Consider the following 23,545-nt stretch of genomic DNA (forward strand, 5'->3'; position numbering starts at 1 on the left):
TTGTTGTAGGTCCCTTCCAACTGAACTATTCTATTCTATTCTATTCTATATTAATTACCTATAATGTTGTTTGTTTGTTCTATTTACTTATACTGTTATCTAAGTTTCATTTATTAAAGGTCTTGGAATATTTTAAAAAAATTAAGTGCTGTATGAATAATGAGTATGACTCCATTCTTGAGGCATCAATTCTCAGAGGTCATCTGTAAACTATGATCACAGTTGTAGTCTGTGGGAGCAGCAAAAACACCACTTATGATTCCCTGATCCTGGGACATGTCTCAGAGCTTTTAAACTCTAGCTGACATGTTTCCCATCCTGCTGCACAGGTGATCAGCGATTTTCTGGCCAGTGTTGAAGGGCAGTGTAGGCACCAGACAGCAGAGAAGAATTCTATATGCCTTTGTCTCTGTTCTGAATTCAAGTTGGTATATGCTTTATACCCCCAAAATTTGTCTTTTCTTTCCTTATTTCCACCATGCTCCTTTCTTCTAGGCTGGGCACAGACTTTATGGCATTTTTCCAGTGTCTGTAATGGCACATCTGTATCATGTATCATAAGCAATTCCCTGTCTCCTTTCAAATAGTTTTCTATCAAGCTATTCTGCCATAAACTCTTACTTGTATAACGAATTAATCCATTCTATATTAATCTTTTACCATATTATGATGAACATTAGACTGCTTAGTTACTTGGGACAAGATCTAGAACACATTAGGCATACTTCATCAGCTGCCAGTGTGCAAAGACTACACAGTATTTAAGAAATACACATTATCAAGAAGAAACAAAAAAGGAAAATTATTGTCTTTTTCATGTTGTTCACATGAAGAAAGAGAATCCCTGTAGATGTGGAGTATTTAAGACTGCTAGGCCACAAAATAAAGGCCCATTGCTAAACACACATAAGGTGGAGATCCTGTCCCCTGTGCATTTGTATAGGGTGCCTCATAGCTGGCTACAGGGAAAAACAAGCTGTTAGCAGTCTCAAGGCAAGTATCTCTTCTGCATAGGGTCAGTGTCGTATCACAGAAGCTACAAGCCTTGCAGGGGCAAAGCAAACTGCATCACTCAGCAGAATCCCTATCATAGTCTGTGCAATTTACACCTTCATCACCTTTGAAAAAGAAAGCCTCCTGACATAGGGAATTAGTTGTGCTGCTGCCTTCATGTCACCAGGAAAAGTCTATTATTTTTATCTATAGATATCATATCTATAAACTTCCAGAGTATCTCATGTGAAACTCAAGAGGACAAAGTTCACATCAGTAGGGAAGGGATTTCACCTAGATTTTTCTTTTTGTAATTTCTGCCAAAAAAACCCTAGATTTTTCAGATCTAATGGAAGGTAAACCCTTTAATTATCTTAATTTTCCTTACATGAAGAAAATATAAAACCTACCTTGATTTTTCAGTGGTAAAGGCATAGTCTCCCTGAGTTTACTTAAAAGGTTTTTCATTTCTCTCATCTCTCTGTGGAAACAAAAGTTGAAAGAGATACAATAGAATGGAAGTTGAAGACTGAATGGGGAATGGCTCACAGTATAGCTTTATATGCTGAAATAATGGAGCAATAAACCAAACTAAATAATACAAAAATCTACTGGGCAAGCATTTGGTTCAAATAAATGTATCAGAAGATGCATACCAAAATAAAGGGCAGTAGATTTAATAAGGGAGCAGTTTTAAGCCAGTCTGATTTTAACTAGTAGCATCCAGTCCAAATTTATTATCTATTCTGGCCCTTGAGTATTAAATGAGTTGGTGGGCACAATGTGATTGTCCTGGTTTGGACTAGGACAAACTTTTCAGTTAATTTTCCTTTAAGTGACTGTACTTCCTGAAGTGGACTACACGGCCTGTTGCCGCGGGAACCAGGGTCCCTGTTGGGTCTCTTTGTCCCTCAGAGGAAGGGGCTGTAGAGTGCCGCACCTGCGGGGAGGGGTGGACAAGACAAGTGACTCAAACTGATCAACGGGGTATTCCATCCCACCCACGTCATACTCAGTTTAAAGCTGAGGGACCACGAGGGTCGCACTCTCTTCCCCTATGGCCGACATCCTGGGAGGACTCTGCCCACGCTCCTGCCGTCGCTCCTGAACCCGGTTCCCGCCTGCTGCCACGTGTGCTCCAGGACTCCCCAGCGCCTGCCCTGCAGCGTCAGCGGTGACATGGGCGTCATCAGGGGGAGCTCAGTAGCGGTTTTGTATATAGTTCATTATTTATTATACTCTTTCTTTTTTTGTTATTGTTTTTTAAAACTGTTTTAACTTTCCAACCCATAAGTCTCTCTCCCTTTTCTCTTCCTTTTCCCCTCTGGGGAAGGAGAAGGTTAACAGAGAGCGTCTGTCGTCCGTTTAACCGCCTGCCCAGCCTTAAACAGTGACAGTGATCCTAGTGGCAAAATACACAATATGCCTTAAAATTAGCACAAGCCAGTACTAATGTTAACTTAATACCCCTTATCAGCATTTTGTAGCTTGTGCCATGAATGTGTTTTATTGTTTACAAGGAAATTATAATACACGTAGCTAATTCATGTCACATAAGCTCCCTGCACATTAAGTGCAAATTTTAGAAACACCGCTGTCACTCTCACCCCCTCTTAAGAGGACTTTGGCATGAAATTTGCTAAAAGGCAGAGGATGGAAAAAATGATAACAAAATATCATCTCACAAAGCAATTTACATATGGATATATTTTGAGAGAGGCCATAAGTTGCAAAGAGATTCCTGTTTTACAGATAGATGGCAGACCAGCAACTTTGTGTGCAGGCTTGTAATGTCTTAAGACTTTCAGGATTTAAAAACAATGTGTTCTTGCCTCATTCATCTACATATAAAATGGTTCTTAGAAATGAAGCAGCATGATGTGGATGCTGTATACTTGGACTTCAGGAAAGCCTTTGATACTGTCTCCCACGACATTCTCCTGGATAAGCTGGCAGCCCATGGCTTGGACAGGTGCACTCTTCGCTGTGTTAAGAACTGGCTGGATGGCCGAGCCCAGAGAGTGGTGGTGAACGGTACCACATCTAGTTGGCGTCCAGTCACTAGTGATGTCCTCCAGGGCTCAGTACTGGGCCCAGTCCTGTTTAATATCTTTATTGATGATCTGGATGAGGGTATCGAGTGCACCCTCAGTAAATCTGTGGACGACACTAAGTTGGGTGGGAGTGTTGATCTGCTTGAGGGTAGGAAGGCTCTGCAGAGGGATATGGACAGGTTAGATAGATAGATGGGCCAAGACCAATGGCATCAAGTTCAACAAGGCCAAGTGCTGGGTCCTGCACTTTGGCCATAACAACCCCATACAGCACTACAGGCTGGGGGAAGAGTGGTTGGAAAGCTGCCTGGTGGAAAAGGACCTGGGGTTATTGGTGGACAGCTGGCTGAACATGAGCCAGCAGTGTGCCCAGGTGGCCAAGAAGGCCAACAGCATCCTGGCTTGTATCAGGAACAGTGTGGCCAGCAGGACTAGGGAAGTAATTGTCCTCCTGTACTCGGCACTGGTGAGGCCGCACCTCGAGTACTGTGTCCAGTTCTGGGCCCCTCACTTCAAGAAAGACATTGAGGTGCTGGAGTGAGTCCAGAGGAGGGCAAAAAAGCTGGTGAAGGGTCTAGAGGGTATGTCCTATGAGGAGTGGCTGAGGGAACTGGGATTGTTTAGCCTGGAGAAAAGAAGGCTCAGGGGAGACCTTATTGCTCTCTCCAACTACCTGAAAGGAGGTTGTAGCAGGGTGGGGGGGTTGGCCTCTTCTCCCAGGCAACTAGCAACAGGACTACAGGACATAGCCTCAAGCTGCGCCAGGGGAGGTTCAGGTTAGACATTAGGAAAAATTTCTTCACAGAAAGGGTTATTAGGCATTGGAATGGGCTACCCAGGGAGGTGGTGGAGTCACCATCTCTGGAGGTGTTTAAGACAAGACTGGACATGGCACTTAGTGCCATGGTCTAGTTGACACAGTGGTGTTAGGTCAAAGGTTGGACTCGATGATCCCAGAGGTCTCTTCCAACCTAGTTGATTCTGTGATTTTCTTATTGCTCACTTTGATTCTCTGAGTTACTCTCTCAGAAGAACAGAACTTTATTTTATATAAACATGGTAACCATTAAAATCTCAGCAGCAACTTAATATACAAAGCCATCAAAACAGGTATTTTTTGCAAAGAAATGTTGGCCATCAGGATTGCTCCCTACTAAAAGGTCTCAGTTTTGTCTTTCAACTGCATAGTTAAGAGTGTAAGGGAAGTCCACTTTGATATATCTGTGGATGATGTTCCCCTCCCCTCCTAAGGCTTCCACATTCATAACTATGGGCGGGCAGAAACAACTGACATGAACTAGATTCTGTGCTTTCGATTTATGAATGCAGAACCACAGGCCAGCAGATTTCAGGTACAAATTAATAACCACTTAAGATGGGACAAAAGTTCCCCCTTTTAGAGAACCTGGCCTGCTAGCACTATAATTTCCTACACTTTGTTTTTGACAATTACCCTGTGGTAATTAGTCAAACTAAGGATGTCACTTCTCTCTGCCCTTCTTTTAGGAGTTGCTCTCAGATATGTTAAATGTAACAGAAATGTTAATAGGCTATTTAATTTGCTAACACCTTTTATAGTAGCAATACTGGCTGCCTAATTGGAAAAGACTAAATAAATCCTAGACAGAAATTTGTTTTATTTAGGAATGAAGTTCTATACATACCTTTCAGTGTTTTCAATATCTGTAGAAACCTGCCATAAATGCTTTTGAATATCTGTTGGTGATGATGACGTATCTTCTAAAATATGTACTTTGTAAGTCTCCTCCATTTTAGTATCTAGGATCTTGGGTGGGGCACAAGGTTCTTTTCCTTTAAAATATTTAAACAAAACATGTATCTTCATTATTTATTAATTAAAATGTATGCTCAGATTATATCATTGATGTTTTGAGCTTGATCTTGCACTGAGTAAGAACTGTTCAGAAAGAGAGCAGACCACACCAATCTGCTAATCACAGTGCTGCTATATGTTGCTTCTACCAAGCAAAACTAAGAGAACTCCCACACAGGCATGTGTGGAGCTTAGAATTTTACTTAGAAGAGTTTCAGTTGAACTCCAGTGGCTCACATGTGACACAAAATAAGAGCCAGAGGACAAAACAGAAAACAATAAATAGGGAACTAGAGCATACATTCTGAAAACAACTTCAAAAACTTTGACAGTAAAGAACATCATTGCAATCCATGTCTCCTAGTATTACTACAATACTAAGGGAAAACAAGACAAAAATGTGCAGTTTTGTACTTGATTATTTTAAAAGCAATACATAGCTGCCACCATTCACAGCCCAATATGCATTATATTCTGAATTTCCATTCTTACACTTGCCTAATTCACGCTTACTATATGAAAATGAAATGCAGTGTTGGAATTGAGTGGGGACTTCATGACAGACCTGACAGGGCTTTTGTCAGGGAGAGAATGGGATAAAGCATGTGGGCCATGATAGTGGAACATGCAAGAGAGTTAAGTACTGGTGTAATTATTTTTGTATCCTTGCAAACCTCCTGTAGATTGTCTGATGGTATTCCTTTTCTGTAGTGGCAAGTACAACCCTGGCACCAAGTACAGGATGGGACAAATTCTTTTTGTGATCATCATTTAAATGAGAATTTTCAAATTGGAGTGCATCCCAGACACATTATTGAAAAATTAAAGTTTTTCCCCTCTTAGTTCTCTCACAAAATGGAGTAAACAATTCTCAGAAACAAATAAAACCGTCTAAAAATAGAGAAAACAACATCAATGTTTAAATTAGTGGTATGAGGAGTCGAGTAGGAAATGTTTTTTAATCTCACAATTTTTGCAATTTGATAAATTTTCACATCAGGACAAACCTGAGTACTTCCTGTAAGGTTTGACAAAGAACAGTAAGAACAAGAACAACTAATAGAGTAGTGGTTATTTAGCCCATTTTTCTGGGACACTAGAGACTAAGGTTGAAGACCATGCTATATTTCTCTTCCACATCACAAATAAGTATCCCAGCTATCAGACTTGTAATCTGTTGTGGTTTTTTTAAACTAGAAATTCCTGCATCTTAAGAAACTCTTTTTGGGCAGGTTCTCTAAACTGTTGTATTCTGGTAAATAATTCCTTTGTTGAAAAAAAATATTTCTTAGCTACTTGTCTGAATGTCAAATAGACATTACTTATACTACAGAGGATATTTGCTTAATGTTTTCATTCTCCTTTAAAGTCAGTAGGAAGCCCTTTTCCCTGCTTCCTCCTTCCCCCCCCCCAGTCATCTAACTATGATTCCAAGAGATGGCATGACTTGACATAAGTTTATCATCTATAAAAGAATGATGTCCTGTGTCCTTTCTCTGCTGCTTACTTTGGCATCCAGTGATAACTTCTGCTTAGCCAGATCCCTCTGTGAGCCACTTTAACCCATCAAATGGTAGATTATCCCAACAAAAGGAAAAATAAAAGGTGAATAGTTTTCTGATGTTGCAGCGATTTAAGTCAGGTCAGTAAAGAACCCAGCATGTTCCAGAGCAAGTGCCAGGGAAGGAGGTTGATCATATGGCCATAAACAGATGAAGGGAGGAAGAAGTGAAGTCAAGATAAGGCGGGAGGGGGGAGATAGAGAAGAAGGGATCAAGACTTTTCTGGTGGTAACAAGCTTTTATGCTGAGTCAATTGCTTGTGGAACAGCAGTCTAAGCCTACTTCCCAGATTATATGTTTTACTGTGTATCACCCTGTAGGTATAACTTCCAAATTCTTTCTAGTTGTTAACTGCGGCTTATGCCATTATTTTAAGGTAGTTCATATTGTACAATTTTAATTGTTCATTTGTGTAAGCTTCATTATTCATTACTTTTCCCATTACAAGAAGCCCATAACACAGTATATTGTTACCAGTATCTCACTTACCACTTCTCTGTAAAAGAGGGTTGCCCCAGGGAAACCATCTAATTTGCCACCGATATCACAAGGTGTTATTGCTGGAACTGGGTATTAGTTAATTCTCCCATTATTTTGAAGTGTTATGTTGGAACTCCGACCTGACCTTTGGTGACATGCTGTCAAGAACAACCCTGTCTATAGATGCATCCTTCAGGGATGTGAAAAGTGATTCAATGGAAACAATAACAATACTAGATGAAATAACAGTAAAGGTTCTTTTTCCCAACTTGAGAACAGAAGCACTGAGACTGTAACATTCTTTTTATTAGCACAAAGGCAAGCTCTTGCAGATTTAGCAGAATGAACGGCACAGATTTCTTTTCAGCTGAAAAGAGCTTTTTACCAGTAATTCTGTTGTATTGTGAACAGTTCATGAAGCATTCCTTGAATTTCAGAGCACCTGCTCAATCATTTGAAAACAGTTAGAGAGTCAGCTAATAATAAAGGCTTTGCTTGAATAATGTATATGACTCAGGCTTAACATTTCTACTGCATGGTACAGACTGTAGAGAAACAAAAGGTCTTTAACCTTCTCATCCTTCTAGTGGGGGTAAGGATATATTTTTGTATTACACATTCTTAAAATAGGGATATGAACCCTAAATTTTACTTTCAATTTATTCAGGGGAAAGACTTTCATTAATTTCAGTTGGAGTTTGATCATGCACATATTATTTTCAGAGATGTCCACATTCAGTTGCTGTTCTTGCCAGTTGACTAGACAGAGGCTCTTTTTACTGTGAAATTTTAATATAAAACTTGATGTATTCTTTGTCTTCTAGCCTCTAATTCAGCATATCTTTTTATTTTAAGAAGTGGAAAATGCCTTTTGTATGAAATTAAATTCATTGATTTAAATAATGCTGAAGATCCAACTTGAGTGATGATAAATAAGAGGGTAGAAAATTATCAGTTCAGTAAGGCTACATACATCACCTATGATCACTGTGCTTTATGTTCCTCACCTGTTGTGCTCCTTACTGCTTCTGTGGTCACCTCTGTGTTTGCTTCTGTCGTGCTACCCTATGCACCTACTTCCCAGAGAAACTTACATCATAATGAAAAAAAATCTATTATAGGTCCCTCAGAGCTAGTTAGATTTCACTGAAGATGAATTGGAAAGATCTTTGAGGGGAATAACAGAATTTAAAAAAGCTGAGAGAACCCATCTCTCAAAAAGAGGGCAGCATTTGTATCAGACTTCTGTCAATTAAGGATAAATGCACAAGCTCTAGATCACAGCTAAAGTAAATGAAGAGGAAAACATAAAAAGGGGAATAGGAAAGAATCATGTAGAAAGTAAAAAAGAAATGTTGATGAAGAGTTAAAAAGACGAGAAATATTTTGCAATACAGGGCTTTGGGCAAGCTCAATTGGGCAAGAGGTAGCAGAGCCATCTAGGAGAAAGAGATGAGGAAACAGACAGACCTTGAGTTGGGGGCTCAAGGAAACCTCCCTCCTGAAGCTCAGAGATACCACAAGAATTGCTCAACTCGTGTCCTTTAGATGAACTTCACTCATTATAATCTCATTATAATGTTAAAACCCACACCTCCAGCAATAAAGCCCCCGGCCCAAGCAAAGACCCTTACCCACTGAGCATGCATTGTAAATTTAAACCACACTGTACCTTTAAATGGAGATGAGGCTTGCAAGAACCAATAGGAGCAAGAGCGGCTAAGTGAAACTGAGAAAAGTACTGATAATGGTAGCCCAGAATGTGTAAAATGTCGCTATGTGTTAACCTAGGTGTGCTAGCTTTGTGGAATTACCACCTAGCACCCATCTCTGTGCGGACATGAAATAAACAAAATTGCACACCGGGTAAAAGAACCCTGCTTTTTGGGACAACAACGTGGGAAATATGGCTAACAGTCTGATGAACTTCATTCCTGACTTACACTTGGGATCTGCAGAACTCAGATATTGTCTCATTGGAAATATTATTCTTGGGAACAAGAAGTCTGTGGTGGAAATTGTGTTTTTCTCCTTCCATGCCTGTTTTTGTTCTATTCATTTTGGCCTCTTTACAATGTCCACATAAGAATGGGTGATTCTCTGGATTTTTTAAGTGCTTGTTTCTCCACACTTATGTGCTTCTTTTCTCTCTCACATCTTATCCCTCTTACTTATACATATCTACCAGTCTTTAAATAGAATGCTGAGATTGTAGCACATCAGTTAAACAATCCTTCCTTTCTCCTTCAAAACTCTAAATAGCATGTAATTTAAACAAAACCAAATAAAACAAAAATCCCTTCACTGAATTGAGGGTTTCTTTTTGTAATCTATAATATAAGCTATCACAGGCTTTTAGGTAGTATTTTAAGGAAATATATGTTGTTTTCACAAAACACATACTGGAAAAACAACAATTATACTATGAACTTCCTGTATGGTATATGATACACAGTTATCTGTGATTTGGTATCATTCTGATGTACCAACAGTGCAGGAATGAGTTCAGTCTGAATTTACATCACAAAAGCCTAATGCTTTCTGTCCATAGTATGTACACATGATTTTCCCATAAGGCTCAATTCTTCCCTTTTCTTACCTAAGTGTTCAGGTACCTACCACTCTGGTTAGTGCTGGTATCCTTCTGCCCTCAGCTATGTTTATACAAGTCAGATGGGGCCCACACATCTCAATTACAGTGATAGAACTGTAATTTTTTCTTCAAGGCTTCCAAATAGACTTGTGGTAAGAATAAACAATATGTAGGTTACAAGCATTAAAGTATTTTGCATCTTATTCTGAGAAATTAACCATGTATAAACACATCATTTAGAAAAAGACACAGGAAAAAATAAGACTTTGAGACCATTTCATACAAGAAACTGTAAGATTCTGGGAATCTAATATATCCTGGATTCATTTTTTCCCAAATTCAAATTCTATTAAAATGACTAGAGCTATGTGTAAATAACTGAAAGCAGGAATTACCTCTCCTTGGTTGTACACTTCTTTTTCAACAAGTTACAAACAATATAGTAGGTTCACCTGATTCTGGACCATAAGAATAATATATTCTTATAACTGTACATGAGCAGTGACTTATTTTGTTCAAATTCAGCATAAATGGCTACCAGATTCAATCCTTGTACTTCTTTGACAAGGTAGCTTTAACTGTTTTTACAGCATGTTTTGAACTCTGGAAAACACCTCCAGTTCATTTTAACCTTCAAAATTTCTGTCCCCTCTTTTCTTTGATTTGTTATATGGGCTTACTCCATTAATTAGAAAAATGAGTGCCTTGCTCAAACGCTGCATAGCTAGCTAATAGAATGATTGCAACCTGCAATTTAGGGTTTTAAAAAACATTTTCTAATATATGTAATTATATAACCAAACAAGTCAGTTATATCTGTAGATGATCCTAAGAAATTAATGGTTTCTATGTAAACATGTATGGGCATTAAACTTTGGTAACATGCACTTCCACAGTGACATTATAATGATCCAATGATAATAGTAATATTTTACAGTTCCTTACAATGAAAGGAATATATTATTATTGTGGATATATGAATCAGCAAAGCTCTTTTATCTGTTATGTTTACACATTCAAATACAATGAAGTCCTTTATAAGGTATCAGTGAAAAACTTTGACCCCAAAATATTTGTGACTGAATACAGCAATGTATGCTGAAGTGTACTTAAGAACTTTGAGGTAATTCTGGGTTTTCTCAGATCTTGACAACCTCAGTATTAATTCGGAAAAAGGGTAAGCACATCCAGCAGCTTCCATGGATAGAAATTATGTCAACTATTTCCTCTAATACCTTGCTAGCTAAGCCAGGATTTTCTTACTTAATCAAAAGAATAGTCAATGTTGGGAACGTGCAATATCAATAAAGTAAGCATACAGCATTTAAAGGAATTAGAGCTGAATTTTGTAAACACTTCAGAGAGGTACCTAAGCTTGTACAGAATATCTTACTTTCCATGAAACTCTAATTCAAATTTTTAAAAGTATTACCAGGTTTAAGACCTATGTTTGACACTGCTCCCTAAGGCACAAAGCTATATAATTCAAATGATGGAGGGGAACAAAAAAAGCAAAGCCAGTATTAGGAGAAAAGCTCCAGGTCCCAGGTAAGTGAACTCATCTGTTGCTTGACAAAGTCTGAGAAAGATGATTCTGTCCAGAGAAGTTCTGCCTGAGTGTGGAAATGATGCAGAAGAAAACTAGGTGAAATGTGCTAGAGGTAAACAAATGCAGTGAGAAGTTTCAGAAGATTTCCTGGAAGAGCTGGAACATGAGCTGACATCTGCCATATCTGCCATCCCCCCAATATGTATTTGCTATGACAAAAGGAACAGCAAGATCTTTAAAGCCATTATGTTAGGGACTGCATGAAGACACAGGAGAGTTTCTCACAGTGCTGCCCTGAAAACTGGACTCTATACCTACCCAGAGTTTTCATGTGATGCTATCCAAGTTGCTTAAACTCAGCTCCTCAAAATAGTTATTGACAAAGTATTTCTAATTCTCTGGTTGCTCAACTCAAAGACTCTGCACTCAGCTGCAACTGAAGCTACTGAGAAATTACTCTATAAACACATGCAGCACTGCATAAAGTACACTGCAATCTCAAATTCTAAATTAGCCATCTTTAGCTTAATCTCTCTTTGTTCCTTCTTTACAATGGGAAAAATTGCTACTACCTCACTACTCAAGACAGTTCTGAAGACACTGCCATCAGTGTATGAGTTATTGAGAAAGGTCTGAGGAACAGAAGGATTCTGCCTTTAGAACAGAATTGTGTGCAATAAATACAACATATGACACCGAACAATTAGGATAAAAGAAAGATGAATGCCCAGTAATTATTAACGTGTATTAGTTAGCCAGGACTCTTGGGATTGTGGAAAGGATGAGTAATAAAGTATATGATCAGGTAACCAAAGACTTAATACATACAAAAAAGTTGAATTAAGGCTACTTGGGCATGTTTCATTCTGTCTGCAAACTTTCTGAATGTTGAACTTTGCAATCATAATGTATTTTTAACACTGGGCTTTTTTGATCTATGTATCTTAGAAACAAATTTATTAGAGAGCACTTACCTCTGTTTACTTACTGCATAACACGACTGGAAATATTTATGGCTTTTGGCTCCACTGTGACTGTTACATCTCAAAGAAATAACAGACTGTCTGACTTCTAGCAGAGGTTGTATGACAGTAGTAAGGTAATCTGAAGTACTGTAAATATGCAAGAAATTTCTGTACAGGAAGCTTGATATATACTATACAGTATATGTAGGAATGCTTGTTCAGTAGAACAGAAAGATGAGAGATGAGAAGATCAGTGCTGTGAAAGTGAAAATACCCAGAGCTCAGCCCTTCAAACTGTAATGTGGTGTTTCATAAAAGAGCATCTGTTTCCCAGTAGGGAGCATTAGCTGAGGTCCTCTCGGGAAAAGAGCATCAGCATCAGCTCACTGCCTTAGCTTTATAAGTCCTATAGTTTGTTTGATAATGTCTGGTCAAGATACCAGTACTCACATTATTATTTATTATCTGCAGGTTGGTGAGAACAGCCTGCATGTTATTCTACTTGAATCTCTGCTGGCTCCAAAGTAAGAACATAAATTGGTAAAATCTCATGGGAGATGTAAAAACCCAACAAACCACTTATCCAATAGGCAAGAGGACTAGAAAATGGAAAATATTACATCCAAATGAAAAATATTACCTTCAAAATGAACTTCAAGACACAGCAAGAAATTACATGCAGGGAATAACATCAGACATGCACATTTATGAATTAAGCAAAGTTAATACATATTGGAAATGTTCACTGTTTCTAAGGTAGTATTCTTCGCAGAAAAGAAAACAATATTTTTTTAAAATATCATCACTTGGTGAAAAACTAAACAGGTGAAAAAGTAAAAAAAAGCTATATACTAGCAACAGCACAATATAGAAACATAGAATCATAGAATGGTTTGGGTTGGAAGGGACCTTAAAGATCATCTAGTTCCAACCCCCCTGCCACAGCCAGGGACACCTTTCCACTAGACCAGGTTACTCAAAGCCTCATCCAACCTGGCCTTAAACACTGCCAGGGAGGGGGCATCCACAGCTTCTCTGGGCAACCTGTGCCAGTGTCTCACCACCCTCACAGGAAAGAATGTCTTCCTAAGATCTAATCGAAATCTACCCTCTTTCAGTTTAAAACCGTTACTCCTTGTCCTATCACTACATGCCCTTGTAAAAAGTCCCTCTCCAGCTTTCCTGTAGGCCCCCTTCAGGTACTGGAAGGCTACTAGAAGGTCTCCCCGGAGCCTTCTCTTCTCCAGGCTGAACAGCCCCAACTCTCTCAGCCTCTCTTCATAGCAGAGGTGCTCCAGCCCTCTGATCATCTTCAGGGCCCTCCTCTGGACTTGTTCCAACAGCTCCATGTCCTTCTTATATTGGGGGCCCCAGAGCTGGACACAGTACTCCAGGTGGGGTCTCATGAGAGCGGAGTAAAGGGGCAGAATTACCTCCCTTGACCTGCTGGCCACGCTGCTTTTGATGCAGCCCAGGATACAGTTGGCTTTCTGGGCTGCAAGTGCACATTGCCGGCTCATGTTGAGCTTCTCATCAACCATCACCCCCAAGTCCTTCTCCTCAGGGCTGCTCTCAATCCATTCTCTGCCCAGCCTGTATTTGTGCTTGGGATTGCCCCGACCCACATGCAGGACCTTGCTCTTGGCCTTGTTGAACTTCATGTGGTTCACACAGGCCCAGCTCTCAAGCCTGTCAAGGTCCCTCTGGATGGCATCCCTTCCCTCCAGCGTGTCGACCGCACCACACAGCTTGGTGTCATCAGCAAACTTGCTGAGGGCGCACTCAATCCCACTGTCCATGTCACCAACAAAGATGTTAAACAGGACCGGTCCCAATACCAACCCCTGAGGAATGCCAATTCTCAAAATTGAGAAGCTCAATTGAGCAGTTATAAACCTCTAATTCTTATTTTCATAATAAAAAGTATCACTGGCTGTAGCTGTATCCTATAGCTGGATGTGAAAAATACATTATGGGATCTTTCAGCATGACAGAAAATACATAAGGTTAATTACAAGACCTTCATCACAGTTCATTATAGAACTTTTTCTTGTCTTTACCTGGTATATTCTTCTGAGATATTATCTGGGGAAAGAGTAGTTATAATTAGGACAGATACAGTCCCAATCAGTACATGCCATCACAGGGTAATGAGGTTACTGAGTAACCTGTTCAGTAAATTATCTGCATTTCTACATCTTCCTTTCAGTAGATGGCTAATCAAACATGAAATTATTAGAGAGACATTTTCACTAAAGAGAGGACATCTCCTTTGTGTGTAAACATACTCTGCGGGGTAGATTTCAGTTCTGAATCTAGCATCTAGTTTTATAAAGGTGGGCAGCTTTTTAACCAGAAGATGCTCTTAATATTTATCCGTCTTTCGCTATAAGCTGGAATTTCTGGATAAATAACAACAGGGATAGTAAGGGATCACTTTAGTACTAAAACCCTGCCATATTGCTCCACCAAATACTTGCCCTCAAATATCTTACCCAACAAATACCTCAGTATGGTCATTATGCTTAAAGCAATCAGTTTCTACTGACTTAGCTGTTTCTTTCCTAGACTGAAAATTTTCACACCAATACAGTTATCAGTGTGTGTGATCAGAATTGCTCTGCTTATTTTAAAGTACTCTTCAAGTTATACCAGTTACTCCTTTTGTTCATCAATAGCTTATTACATGTGGGCCAACAAAAGGCAAAACATACATACTGTGTGTGAAGGACAGTTGAGAACCAGGATTTCTATGATACAACTATGGTAAATTCAGCCCAAAAGGCAGCGTGGCTAAACCAGCTGAAATACTGACATCACAGCGCTGGAAACACAGCACCAGAGTCAGCTCCATCAGAGATCACCTTACACAATTCCTAGGAGCCCATCTGGGAAATGACACTTTACAGTCATCTAAAATATTTGAGAGACTTGCTCATTAGTATGAAATGTGAGGTGAACTTTCTTACTACCGTAAGTCATCTGTGTGTTCTCACACTTTATTTGTCAGAGTAGGAGGAGCAAATGCTGTGTCTGTAGTATACTCTGAGACTTTGGAGCACTTGAATCGGTGTAAAGTAAATGGCAAGCACAGTGACCTGATTAGGCAGCCCCTAAAATGGTTCATTCAGGATGTGCAAGTAATTTTTGGAAGCATAAATTCAAAATAATGGAACAAAACAAACTCTTATGATGCAAAGGGAACAGAAAAAAAGAAAACTTTCATTTGAGTAACAGTTATTTAACAATGACATATCAAACACAAGATAGGGACTTTTAAAGGGATTTTAAATTATTAGGCAGCCTGTGTTATAGGTCAAACTCCTTGTTACCTTCTATTTTAATTACTGTCCTACCGACATCCTCTGACTACTGAGCATGACTGGAATTACAGTCTGGATAGACAGATTCTCCTATGAAGAAAAACATGGACACAGGGCATCCTGGCTGTAACTCCTATAAAGCTCATAACAAAGCAAACACGTTAGTGTTCAAACCTGACCTGAAACAAAACACCATGATATGCATGAACTGAAATTTTTCAAAAACTTTCATTTTGCAGTAGTTACTCTAATAAAATGACTAAGATAGCTTGCTCACTGATCTGACTAATGACAGCTAAAACTTTTCATTTGGGACCACTCTTTTAAAAAAATTTTCAGCCTTCTAAACTATAAGGACATTAGTGATACATGCCTAATATGACACACTTCTGTAAGAATGATAATAATGAAATAGAAATACGACTTTTTTTCAGTAGCTGAAAAGCTTCAGTGGTATAGTTCATTTTACAGTTTAGTGCTTTGTCTTTCATGAATACCCACGCATGCCCCAAAAGACTGTTCTTTTTTTTTTTTTAAATCAGCATCTGTATATTTGTGCAATTCAATACCTTTCCGATGAAACTGCAGCAATCCTAGCAGACATATGGACTTAAGCATTTCTGTTGTGTACATTTCTAAGCAACACTGCAACTGGATGTATAATCTACAGATTTCAGGATGAATTTCACCATCTTCTGGGCTGCAATAAAAGAGAAAAATTTTAGATAGGAATGGGACTGGGAGGACCTGAGGGTCATCAAATCCACTTCTCTACTGTTTCAAGCAATCACATCATAATCTGCTTCATAAACTATTAAGCTATGCATAGATGATAAAAAAGCTGTTTCTACCAAACTATATTTAGAAATAATTCTTTAGCTATATAAAGCTCTAGGCTTAAAACAGCTAAACTTGGGTTGTCTTTGGTAAGATTGCATGGTCCTTATTTTCCCCTATGCATATTTTTGGAAAAAGGGTAAATAAGTGACTGAGCTCTCTCCTCCTCTTTAAAAGCTTTGGCAAAATATTTTCTGGTAGATTGAAGGGTTCTTTTGCCATCTAGTTTCAGTTACCCTTGGTCCTGGTGCAGGTGCAGAAGGTTACAAATCCTGGATCAGGCATAATCAACCCTACTTTAAAGACACTAATCAGAAACAAGTCAGTTGTAGTCTTTTGGTTCTATAGTTTCTGCCTGAATTTCCTTTTTTCCCCTGTGTTTAAATTATTAGTCATGTGATGCTGCACTGTGAGGAGAATGGAAGGCTCAAGAATTTTTTTCAGAAAAGTAATAACAATTTTGAAAATAAAAATTGAAATCAAGAGTAATCCGACACCTCCAATTAATTGCTTAGGACACTAAGAAAATAATGTACCCAGATCCAGGAACCAAATCTCATTCCTGACTGTAAAATCGGACATCAAATCCCACTTTTGTAGGCTGAGAATGCTGCACGGGAATAAATATACTATTTTATGAACTTAACTGTTTCTGTGAGTGCTAAAGTGATTTACCCAGTCCTACCTGAGAATTCAGTTTTCAATACCCCTTCTGAAGGTACTTTCAGTAGGTAGTAAGTGGCAAGATTGAAGAGCTAGGATTTCAGCCATTTCATGTTCAGACATTCTTGCTATTGCTTTGCTACATAATGATGTTAAATGGTAAGACAACCCCAAAACTGGGTTTTATAACAACTAGAGAAACTTGCTTTTCTAAATAACCTGAACCTAATGGCATTTCTGAATACTACTGCTAAGAAACCAAAAAAACAAAATTCAGCATGCTTTCAGATTTCTAGCCTATGAATAATATAAATGAAGCTTTCTCAATAAAAGGTTGCTAGCATTCTTTACAGTGATTGAATTTCCTGTGGTTAAACTGCTACTTCAAATGACCCTCCTGTATATGAAATAAAATTAGACTTGTGGATTTCCTCACAGCCACCAAAGCAACTTATCTGATAAATTATTTGTAGTAACACTACATTGGGTTGCTATGCTGAAATAATTTCTTAATACCAATCTAGGCCAAACACTGCAAGACCTACAGCAGATAATGTCTATTTAAACTAGTAAAATAGGTTCTTTCTGACCTAAGGTAAGAGGTCATTATTTATACCTAGATCCAGGGTCCAGTCAAAATGTTAAGTTCAGCTCTTTTGTCAAGAACAAAGCTTAAACACTCTATTTTAAGGAAAATCCTATCAGTTTGTCCTAATACAATTTTACTGAAGTTCAGTCCAAATGAATACTGCATACTGAAACCTGTTAATTCTTGTATTTGAGATTCACCATTATTTCTAACAAAGGAGACCATACGTTGCCTAGAAAGCATGTACCTTCTGCCACTGATTTCAGTGACACCAAGGAAGAATATGCTCAGTCATATCCTGGGATAAGAAAACAGACAGGGCCAGTATAAGATAGTCCCTGGTTTATTTCTGTATACGTGGCTCAGTGGGCAGGAAAAGGGAGCAATCTCAAAGGAATATTTGATGCAAGGACGTGCCATAATCTGTCTCCAATGAGGGAGAAACTGTGATTTTACAAGGTCCTCAAGGGTTCCTGTCCCTCCAAGTGACATCAAAAATCAAATGGGACCATGAAGGTTTCATAGAATTGACCAGAACCTTCCTAAAAGGAAAGAACCACCTTAGCACTTCCACAGCATATCACGGAAGACTACTGATGTTTGTACATGCCAATGAAAACTGGTAAGAATCACGGTAGTGGTAAGCTATACAACCAAGAATGCTTAAACAAGCAAAAAATGCAGCCAAAAAGGAAAAAAGAGACAGATGCTGGACTTATAAGAGACAAAGGAAGATCGGTCCCACCTGACAATCCATTACAAAGTAGAACTCATCAAAAAGGCAGGAAATGACTGGAGCACAAATTGCAATTGCTGTGGTCTGTGTTACTTCAGGAGCAATACCATACACATGATAATAAACCTGCCCATCCTAGGAGCTTTATTTCTTTTGGCTAGACTATTATATATTAATTTCTCTTATGCCACATCTAATTTCACTTTTAAAGTGAAGTCTGCATTTGTTGAAAAATTATACCATACATGATATGGTCTTTCCTGCATCTTAGCATAAATATGGAATAAAGCTATGGTGGCAGAACAAAAAGCATTCACTCCCCAATACCTAAAGATGTCTTTTCAGGCACTTGCTATAATATTTCTTCCTATTCTCAGTGATTCCAGCTCTGAAAACATTTGATAACCTTAAGTCTCTGAATAGTTTTTCTGAAAAATTAGCTGACAGAAATTTTTTATTCAGTCAGTCAAATCCTTAACTGCATATGAAAACACATATTTGCTGGAAATGGATCAAATCTCACATTCTTTTCAAAGACTCTGAACATAAGTATTTTTAGTGACTGCATAAGCAGCAGTATAACAGAATAAAGAACTCTAATTCTGAAATAAATTCTGAAATAATAAATTGAATAAATAATAAACTGAATAAATAAATAATAAATTGAATAATAAATAATAAATAAATAATAAATAGTAAATTGAATAAATAATAAATGAATAAATTCTGAAATAATAAAAGGATAGAGGAGGAATCTGTCTTGGTTGATGAGGGCTGGGTCAGGGACCAATTAAGCAATCTGGACATCCATCAATCCATGGGCCCTGATGGGATGCACCCACGGGTGCTGAGGGAGCTGGCGGAAGTCATTGCTAGGCCACTCTCCATCATCTTTGCTAAGTCGTGGGCAACGGGAGAGGTGCCTGAGGACTGGAGGAAAGCGAATGTCACTCCAGTCTTCAAAAAGGGCAAGAAGGAGGACCCGGGTAACTATAGACCGGTCAGTCTCACTTCCATCCCCGGAAAGGTGATGGAACAACTTGTTCTTGGTGCTGTCTCTAGGCACATCAAGGATAGGGGGATCATTAGGGGCAGTCAACATGGCTTCACCAAGGGGAAGTCATGCTTAACCAACTTGATAGCCTTTTATGAGGACATAACCCGGTGGATAGATGATGGTAAAGCTGTGGATGTGGTCTATCTCGATTTCAGTAAAGCGTTTGACACTGTCTCCCACAGCATCCTCGCAGCTAAACTGAGGAAGTGTGGTCTGGATGATCGGGCAGTGAGGTGGATTGGGAACCGGCTGAAGGAAAGAAGCCAGAGAGTGGTGGTCAATGGGACAGAGTCCAGTTGGAGGCCTGTGTCTAGCGGAGTCCCTCAAGGGTCGGTACTGGGACCAGTACTATTCAATATATTCATTAATGACTTGGATGAGGGAATAGAGTGCACTGTCAGCAAGTTCGCTGATGACACAAAACTGGGAGGAGTGGCTGACACACCGGAAGGCTGCGCAGCCATTCAGAGAGACCTAGACAGGCTGGAGAGTTGGGTGGGGAGAAATTTAATGAAATATAACAAGGGCAAGTGTAGAGTCCTGCATCTGGGCAAGAACAACCCCATGTACCAGTACAAGTTGGGGGCAGACCTGTTGGAGACCAGCATAGGGGAAAGGGACCTGGGGGTCCTAGTGGACAGCAGGATGACCATGAGCCAGCAGTGTGCCCTTGTGGCCAAGAAGGCCAATGGCATCCTGGGGTGTATTAGAAGGGGTGTGGTTAGCAGGTCAAGAGAGGTTCTCCTCCCCCTCTACTCTGCCCTGGTGAGGCCGCATCTGGAGTATTGTGTCCAGTTCTGGGCCCCTCAGTTCAAGAAGGACAGGGAACTGCTAGAGAGAGTCCAGCGCAGGGCCACAAAGATGATTAAGGGGGTGGAACATCTCCCTTATGAGGAGAGGCTGAGGGAGCTGGGTCTCTTTAGCTTAGAGAAGAGGAGACTGAGGGGTGACCTCATTAATGTTTATAAATATGTAAAGGGCAAGTGTCATGAGGATGGAGCCAGGCTCTTCTCAGTGACATCCCTTGACAGGACAAGGGGCAATGGGTGCAAGCTGGAACACAGGAGGTTCCGCATAAATATGAGGAAAAACTTCTTTACAGTGAGGGTAACCGAACACTGGCACAGGCTGCCCAGATAGGTTGTGGAGTCTCCTTCTCTGGAGACATTCAAAACCCGCCTGGACGCGTTCCTGTGTGATATGGTCTAGGTAATCCTGCTCCGGCAGGGGGATTGGACTAGATGATCTTTCGAGGTCCCTTCCAATCCCTAACATTCTGTGATTCTGTGATACCTTTTAGCTTACAGATAAGATTTTTTTATACCCCTTAGTGTCACCTATTCTTACATGTGCACTGAACACTATTCCCCAGTTCAGCACCATGGAATTACTGCAGTAGATGGGGATACAGCTTTTTTCTTTCCCATCATCTGCATCGCTTACTGTTGCAGCTCTTGTTTCCCTGTGAGCACATACAGTAATTTCCTTTGAGCTATCCTTACCAATAAAGGGATTACAAAAAGATTTAGGAGTTTAGAATTCCATTTACTTTCCATATTCAGCACTCAGCTCCAAAATTTAGCTCTTCAAAATCATTGCTCATTTCATGTAATACCGAAGTCCTTGAGCTCCACCAATATACACACAAGCACATTCAGTTTCTGCTTGAGTTTCCTAGATGCCTAAACTTTTCTTTCTGAGGAGGGTTTCCTCTGTCCTTAAGACAAGCAGTTACACAACTAGTAATGGATAAACGAGTCATTCATTTCCCTATTCCACCTGCAGGGCATTGCTCCATTAACATTCATGTGCAAAATGGAACCTGCACAAAATAAAGCCGCCACAGATGGCAACAATGACCTTTTTCTGCTCAGTGATGAAAGCACTCTCTGATAGGGAGATACAGATCTACTCCACTCTCTTATCTGAGTAAAGCTGAATCTGTCTGTTTCTTCTGAAAGCTAGGATTCTTTAAGCACAAGGCTATCACTAACAGGAGTATGGAAACATCATGAGAACATAATTTCCTTGTAGCAGATTTAGATAAAACTGGATTATTGTTGTCCTATTTTTCTTTGCATTGTTTCAAGTGTTAGAAATCCTTAGGTTTTTTAGGAGTCATGGTCATTACGGGAACTTTATTTATAATGTTGAATGTATTTCTTCCTTTCTAGATGTCACTGGCAAAAAAGATTGAAGGTCTGCACACAGGTGTAAGAAAACAGTATGTTCCTCATACAGCTATTTCATTTCTAAGAAGCAAAAATGGTGAAAACCTTTCTTTAAAACTTTTTTGGTCTTACTGACAGAATTTTTAATTGTGCAGACTAAGCAAGCAGCAATTATATACAAGATTGGCTCATAAGCCAATTTGAATTTATCAGTGGCTTTCTGTTCACAGATGAGCTGAAAGAGTAATTGGAAAGCACAGTAACAGGTATTTTAATTGACTTTTTTTGCTGTTGTAAATCTAATATATTTTTCTTGTAAACTCATATTTCTGAATAGCACAAGAATAAGAACTAGAGACATCTCTGATACATGCATGTTCTGACCCATTCTTGTTTTTTTTTCAAGAATATGGAGCATCTGTAATTGTACTGTGGGCAAAATTATTCTCTCATTTGCAAATCCAGAGTAACAGTAGTGACATCCAAGAAAAATATTTTTAATTATCCAAAGGTTGTCCAATGAGAATTATTTCCAGGCCACTACCCTCGCTGATTGTCTCAAACTGTTTAATTAGTGTTTAATTGCAATAATGACCACAAGAATTTCATTAGCTTCCAACCAAGCAATTTTCTCCTATGCATGTATATAGGCCTCATTTTCATCTCTGAAAGCCACATGCTCTGATGCCAATGCATGTAAAGATTTCTTTTATAATCCCTGATGTACATTCTGTGTGGTGGGCTTAAAATTTCCCTTTAAAGACTCATCAGTTTCACTTCTCTCTAATTTTCTGTTTCTATATGTTCAGTGTCATGCCATGAGAAATGTTAAACGGGACTAGTACAGACATAACTATCAGAATGCTGATTATATGTTTATTATTAAATAGCTATATACCAAGTTGGTATTTATTTACATAGAAAAATTTATGTAAACTTGTATTATTACCCTCTAAAATCAGCTACCTCTGTTTCTGTTAGTCCAGCTGATTTCTTTATGAAGACTACTTAGATATTTAAGAGAAATCTCATATAACACAATCTCATACAACTACTGTGATAAATTGTATTGTCAATGAAGTTGTTTAATAGCTTAAGTGCAGCTGGACATACAAGAGCTAGCACAGCACCAAGCACCTGCCCATGAGCCAAAGACCAGTTTCTCATCACTGGCTTCAGAGCACAGCTGCCACAAGGCTGTGAATAGGAATTATGCTCACTTCCTGCATCCATTGTGGAACAGAAATTTTCTTGCTTCTCCCTATCCACTCAGGTAAGATAAAAGAGATACTGATAACCTTTAGAGGATTTGGATACACGGGTTGTGGTTTCTTAGGGATATTTCCTCTGACAGGGGAGCACTGCTGCCTTTCACAAGATCAATGCAATGAATGGCCCATGTAGGGAGGGACCAAAGATAGAATTTATGGAATTCTACTGCTCTTGATTTGCAGTGAAGCTTAAGTCACACAGTTTATCAGGCTGCTATTAAAATTAAAAGTATAAATTTTTGTAAATTCATCTTAAATCTATAACATTATTATATTTTTTCATACTTTAGCCATTGGTAAAATTGATGGTTTTCTTTCCATATAATCCTGTTTTTTAAAAAGCAAGTACTGTTGTTCAACTGAATATGTTTATGAAGCACTGACAAGAGGTGGAATTTACTTTCCTTATATTTTCCTAAGCTGATATTTAGAATAAAACCTATAGAGGGAGCTCTTATACCAACCATATACCACCTGGTATAAGTAAGAAAGGTGAATGCAGCACTGGACAATCATTTTAAAATAAAAGAATAAACATGATTAAAATGTCTCTCCTTAACATGAAAAGGTAAAGAGTGAAAACTCCATTAAAAAAAACTTTGATTTTTTTTCAAAAATATTTGACAAATGATTTTATTGTACTGCCAAAATGTTGTTTAGAACTGAAAAACACCTTCAGGTTTTCCAGAATTCCCACCAGTGTCCAGCATTCATAGTTTCATTGAAATTAATGAAACTTAAGACTGCTAAAACTGAACAAAGCTTCTGGTCTAATTCTGATTTTAACTTAAAAAATTTTAGTCACACATTTACCACAGAGCAGTATTTTACTATTACCATCAACAACATTTAAAAATATATGCTGGTG

General features: G+C 38.9%; 1 protein-coding gene across 2 annotated transcripts in view; it reads right to left on the reverse strand.

Annotated features, from left to right (window-relative positions):
- The window catches only part of LOC137675755 (regulator of G-protein signaling 7-binding protein-like), a 74,087-nt gene that overhangs the window by 1,745 nt on the left and 48,797 nt on the right, over positions 1 to 23,545 (reverse strand). For both annotated transcript variants that reach the window (XM_068421971.1, XM_068421970.1), the window contains exons 3-5: positions 15,923 to 16,053; positions 4,712 to 4,859; positions 1,404 to 1,474 (exon numbers count right to left, since the gene is read on the reverse strand). In XM_068421971.1, coding sequence (XP_068278072.1) covers positions 1,404 to 1,474; positions 4,712 to 4,859; positions 15,923 to 16,053 — 350 coding nt within the window. The remainder of the gene's footprint in view (positions 1 to 1,403; positions 1,475 to 4,711; positions 4,860 to 15,922; positions 16,054 to 23,545) is intronic.

Source organism: Nyctibius grandis, chromosome W (genome assembly GCF_013368605.1).
Source record: "Nyctibius grandis isolate bNycGra1 chromosome W, bNycGra1.pri, whole genome shotgun sequence".
NCBI lineage: Eukaryota > Metazoa > Chordata > Aves > Nyctibiiformes > Nyctibiidae > Nyctibius > Nyctibius grandis.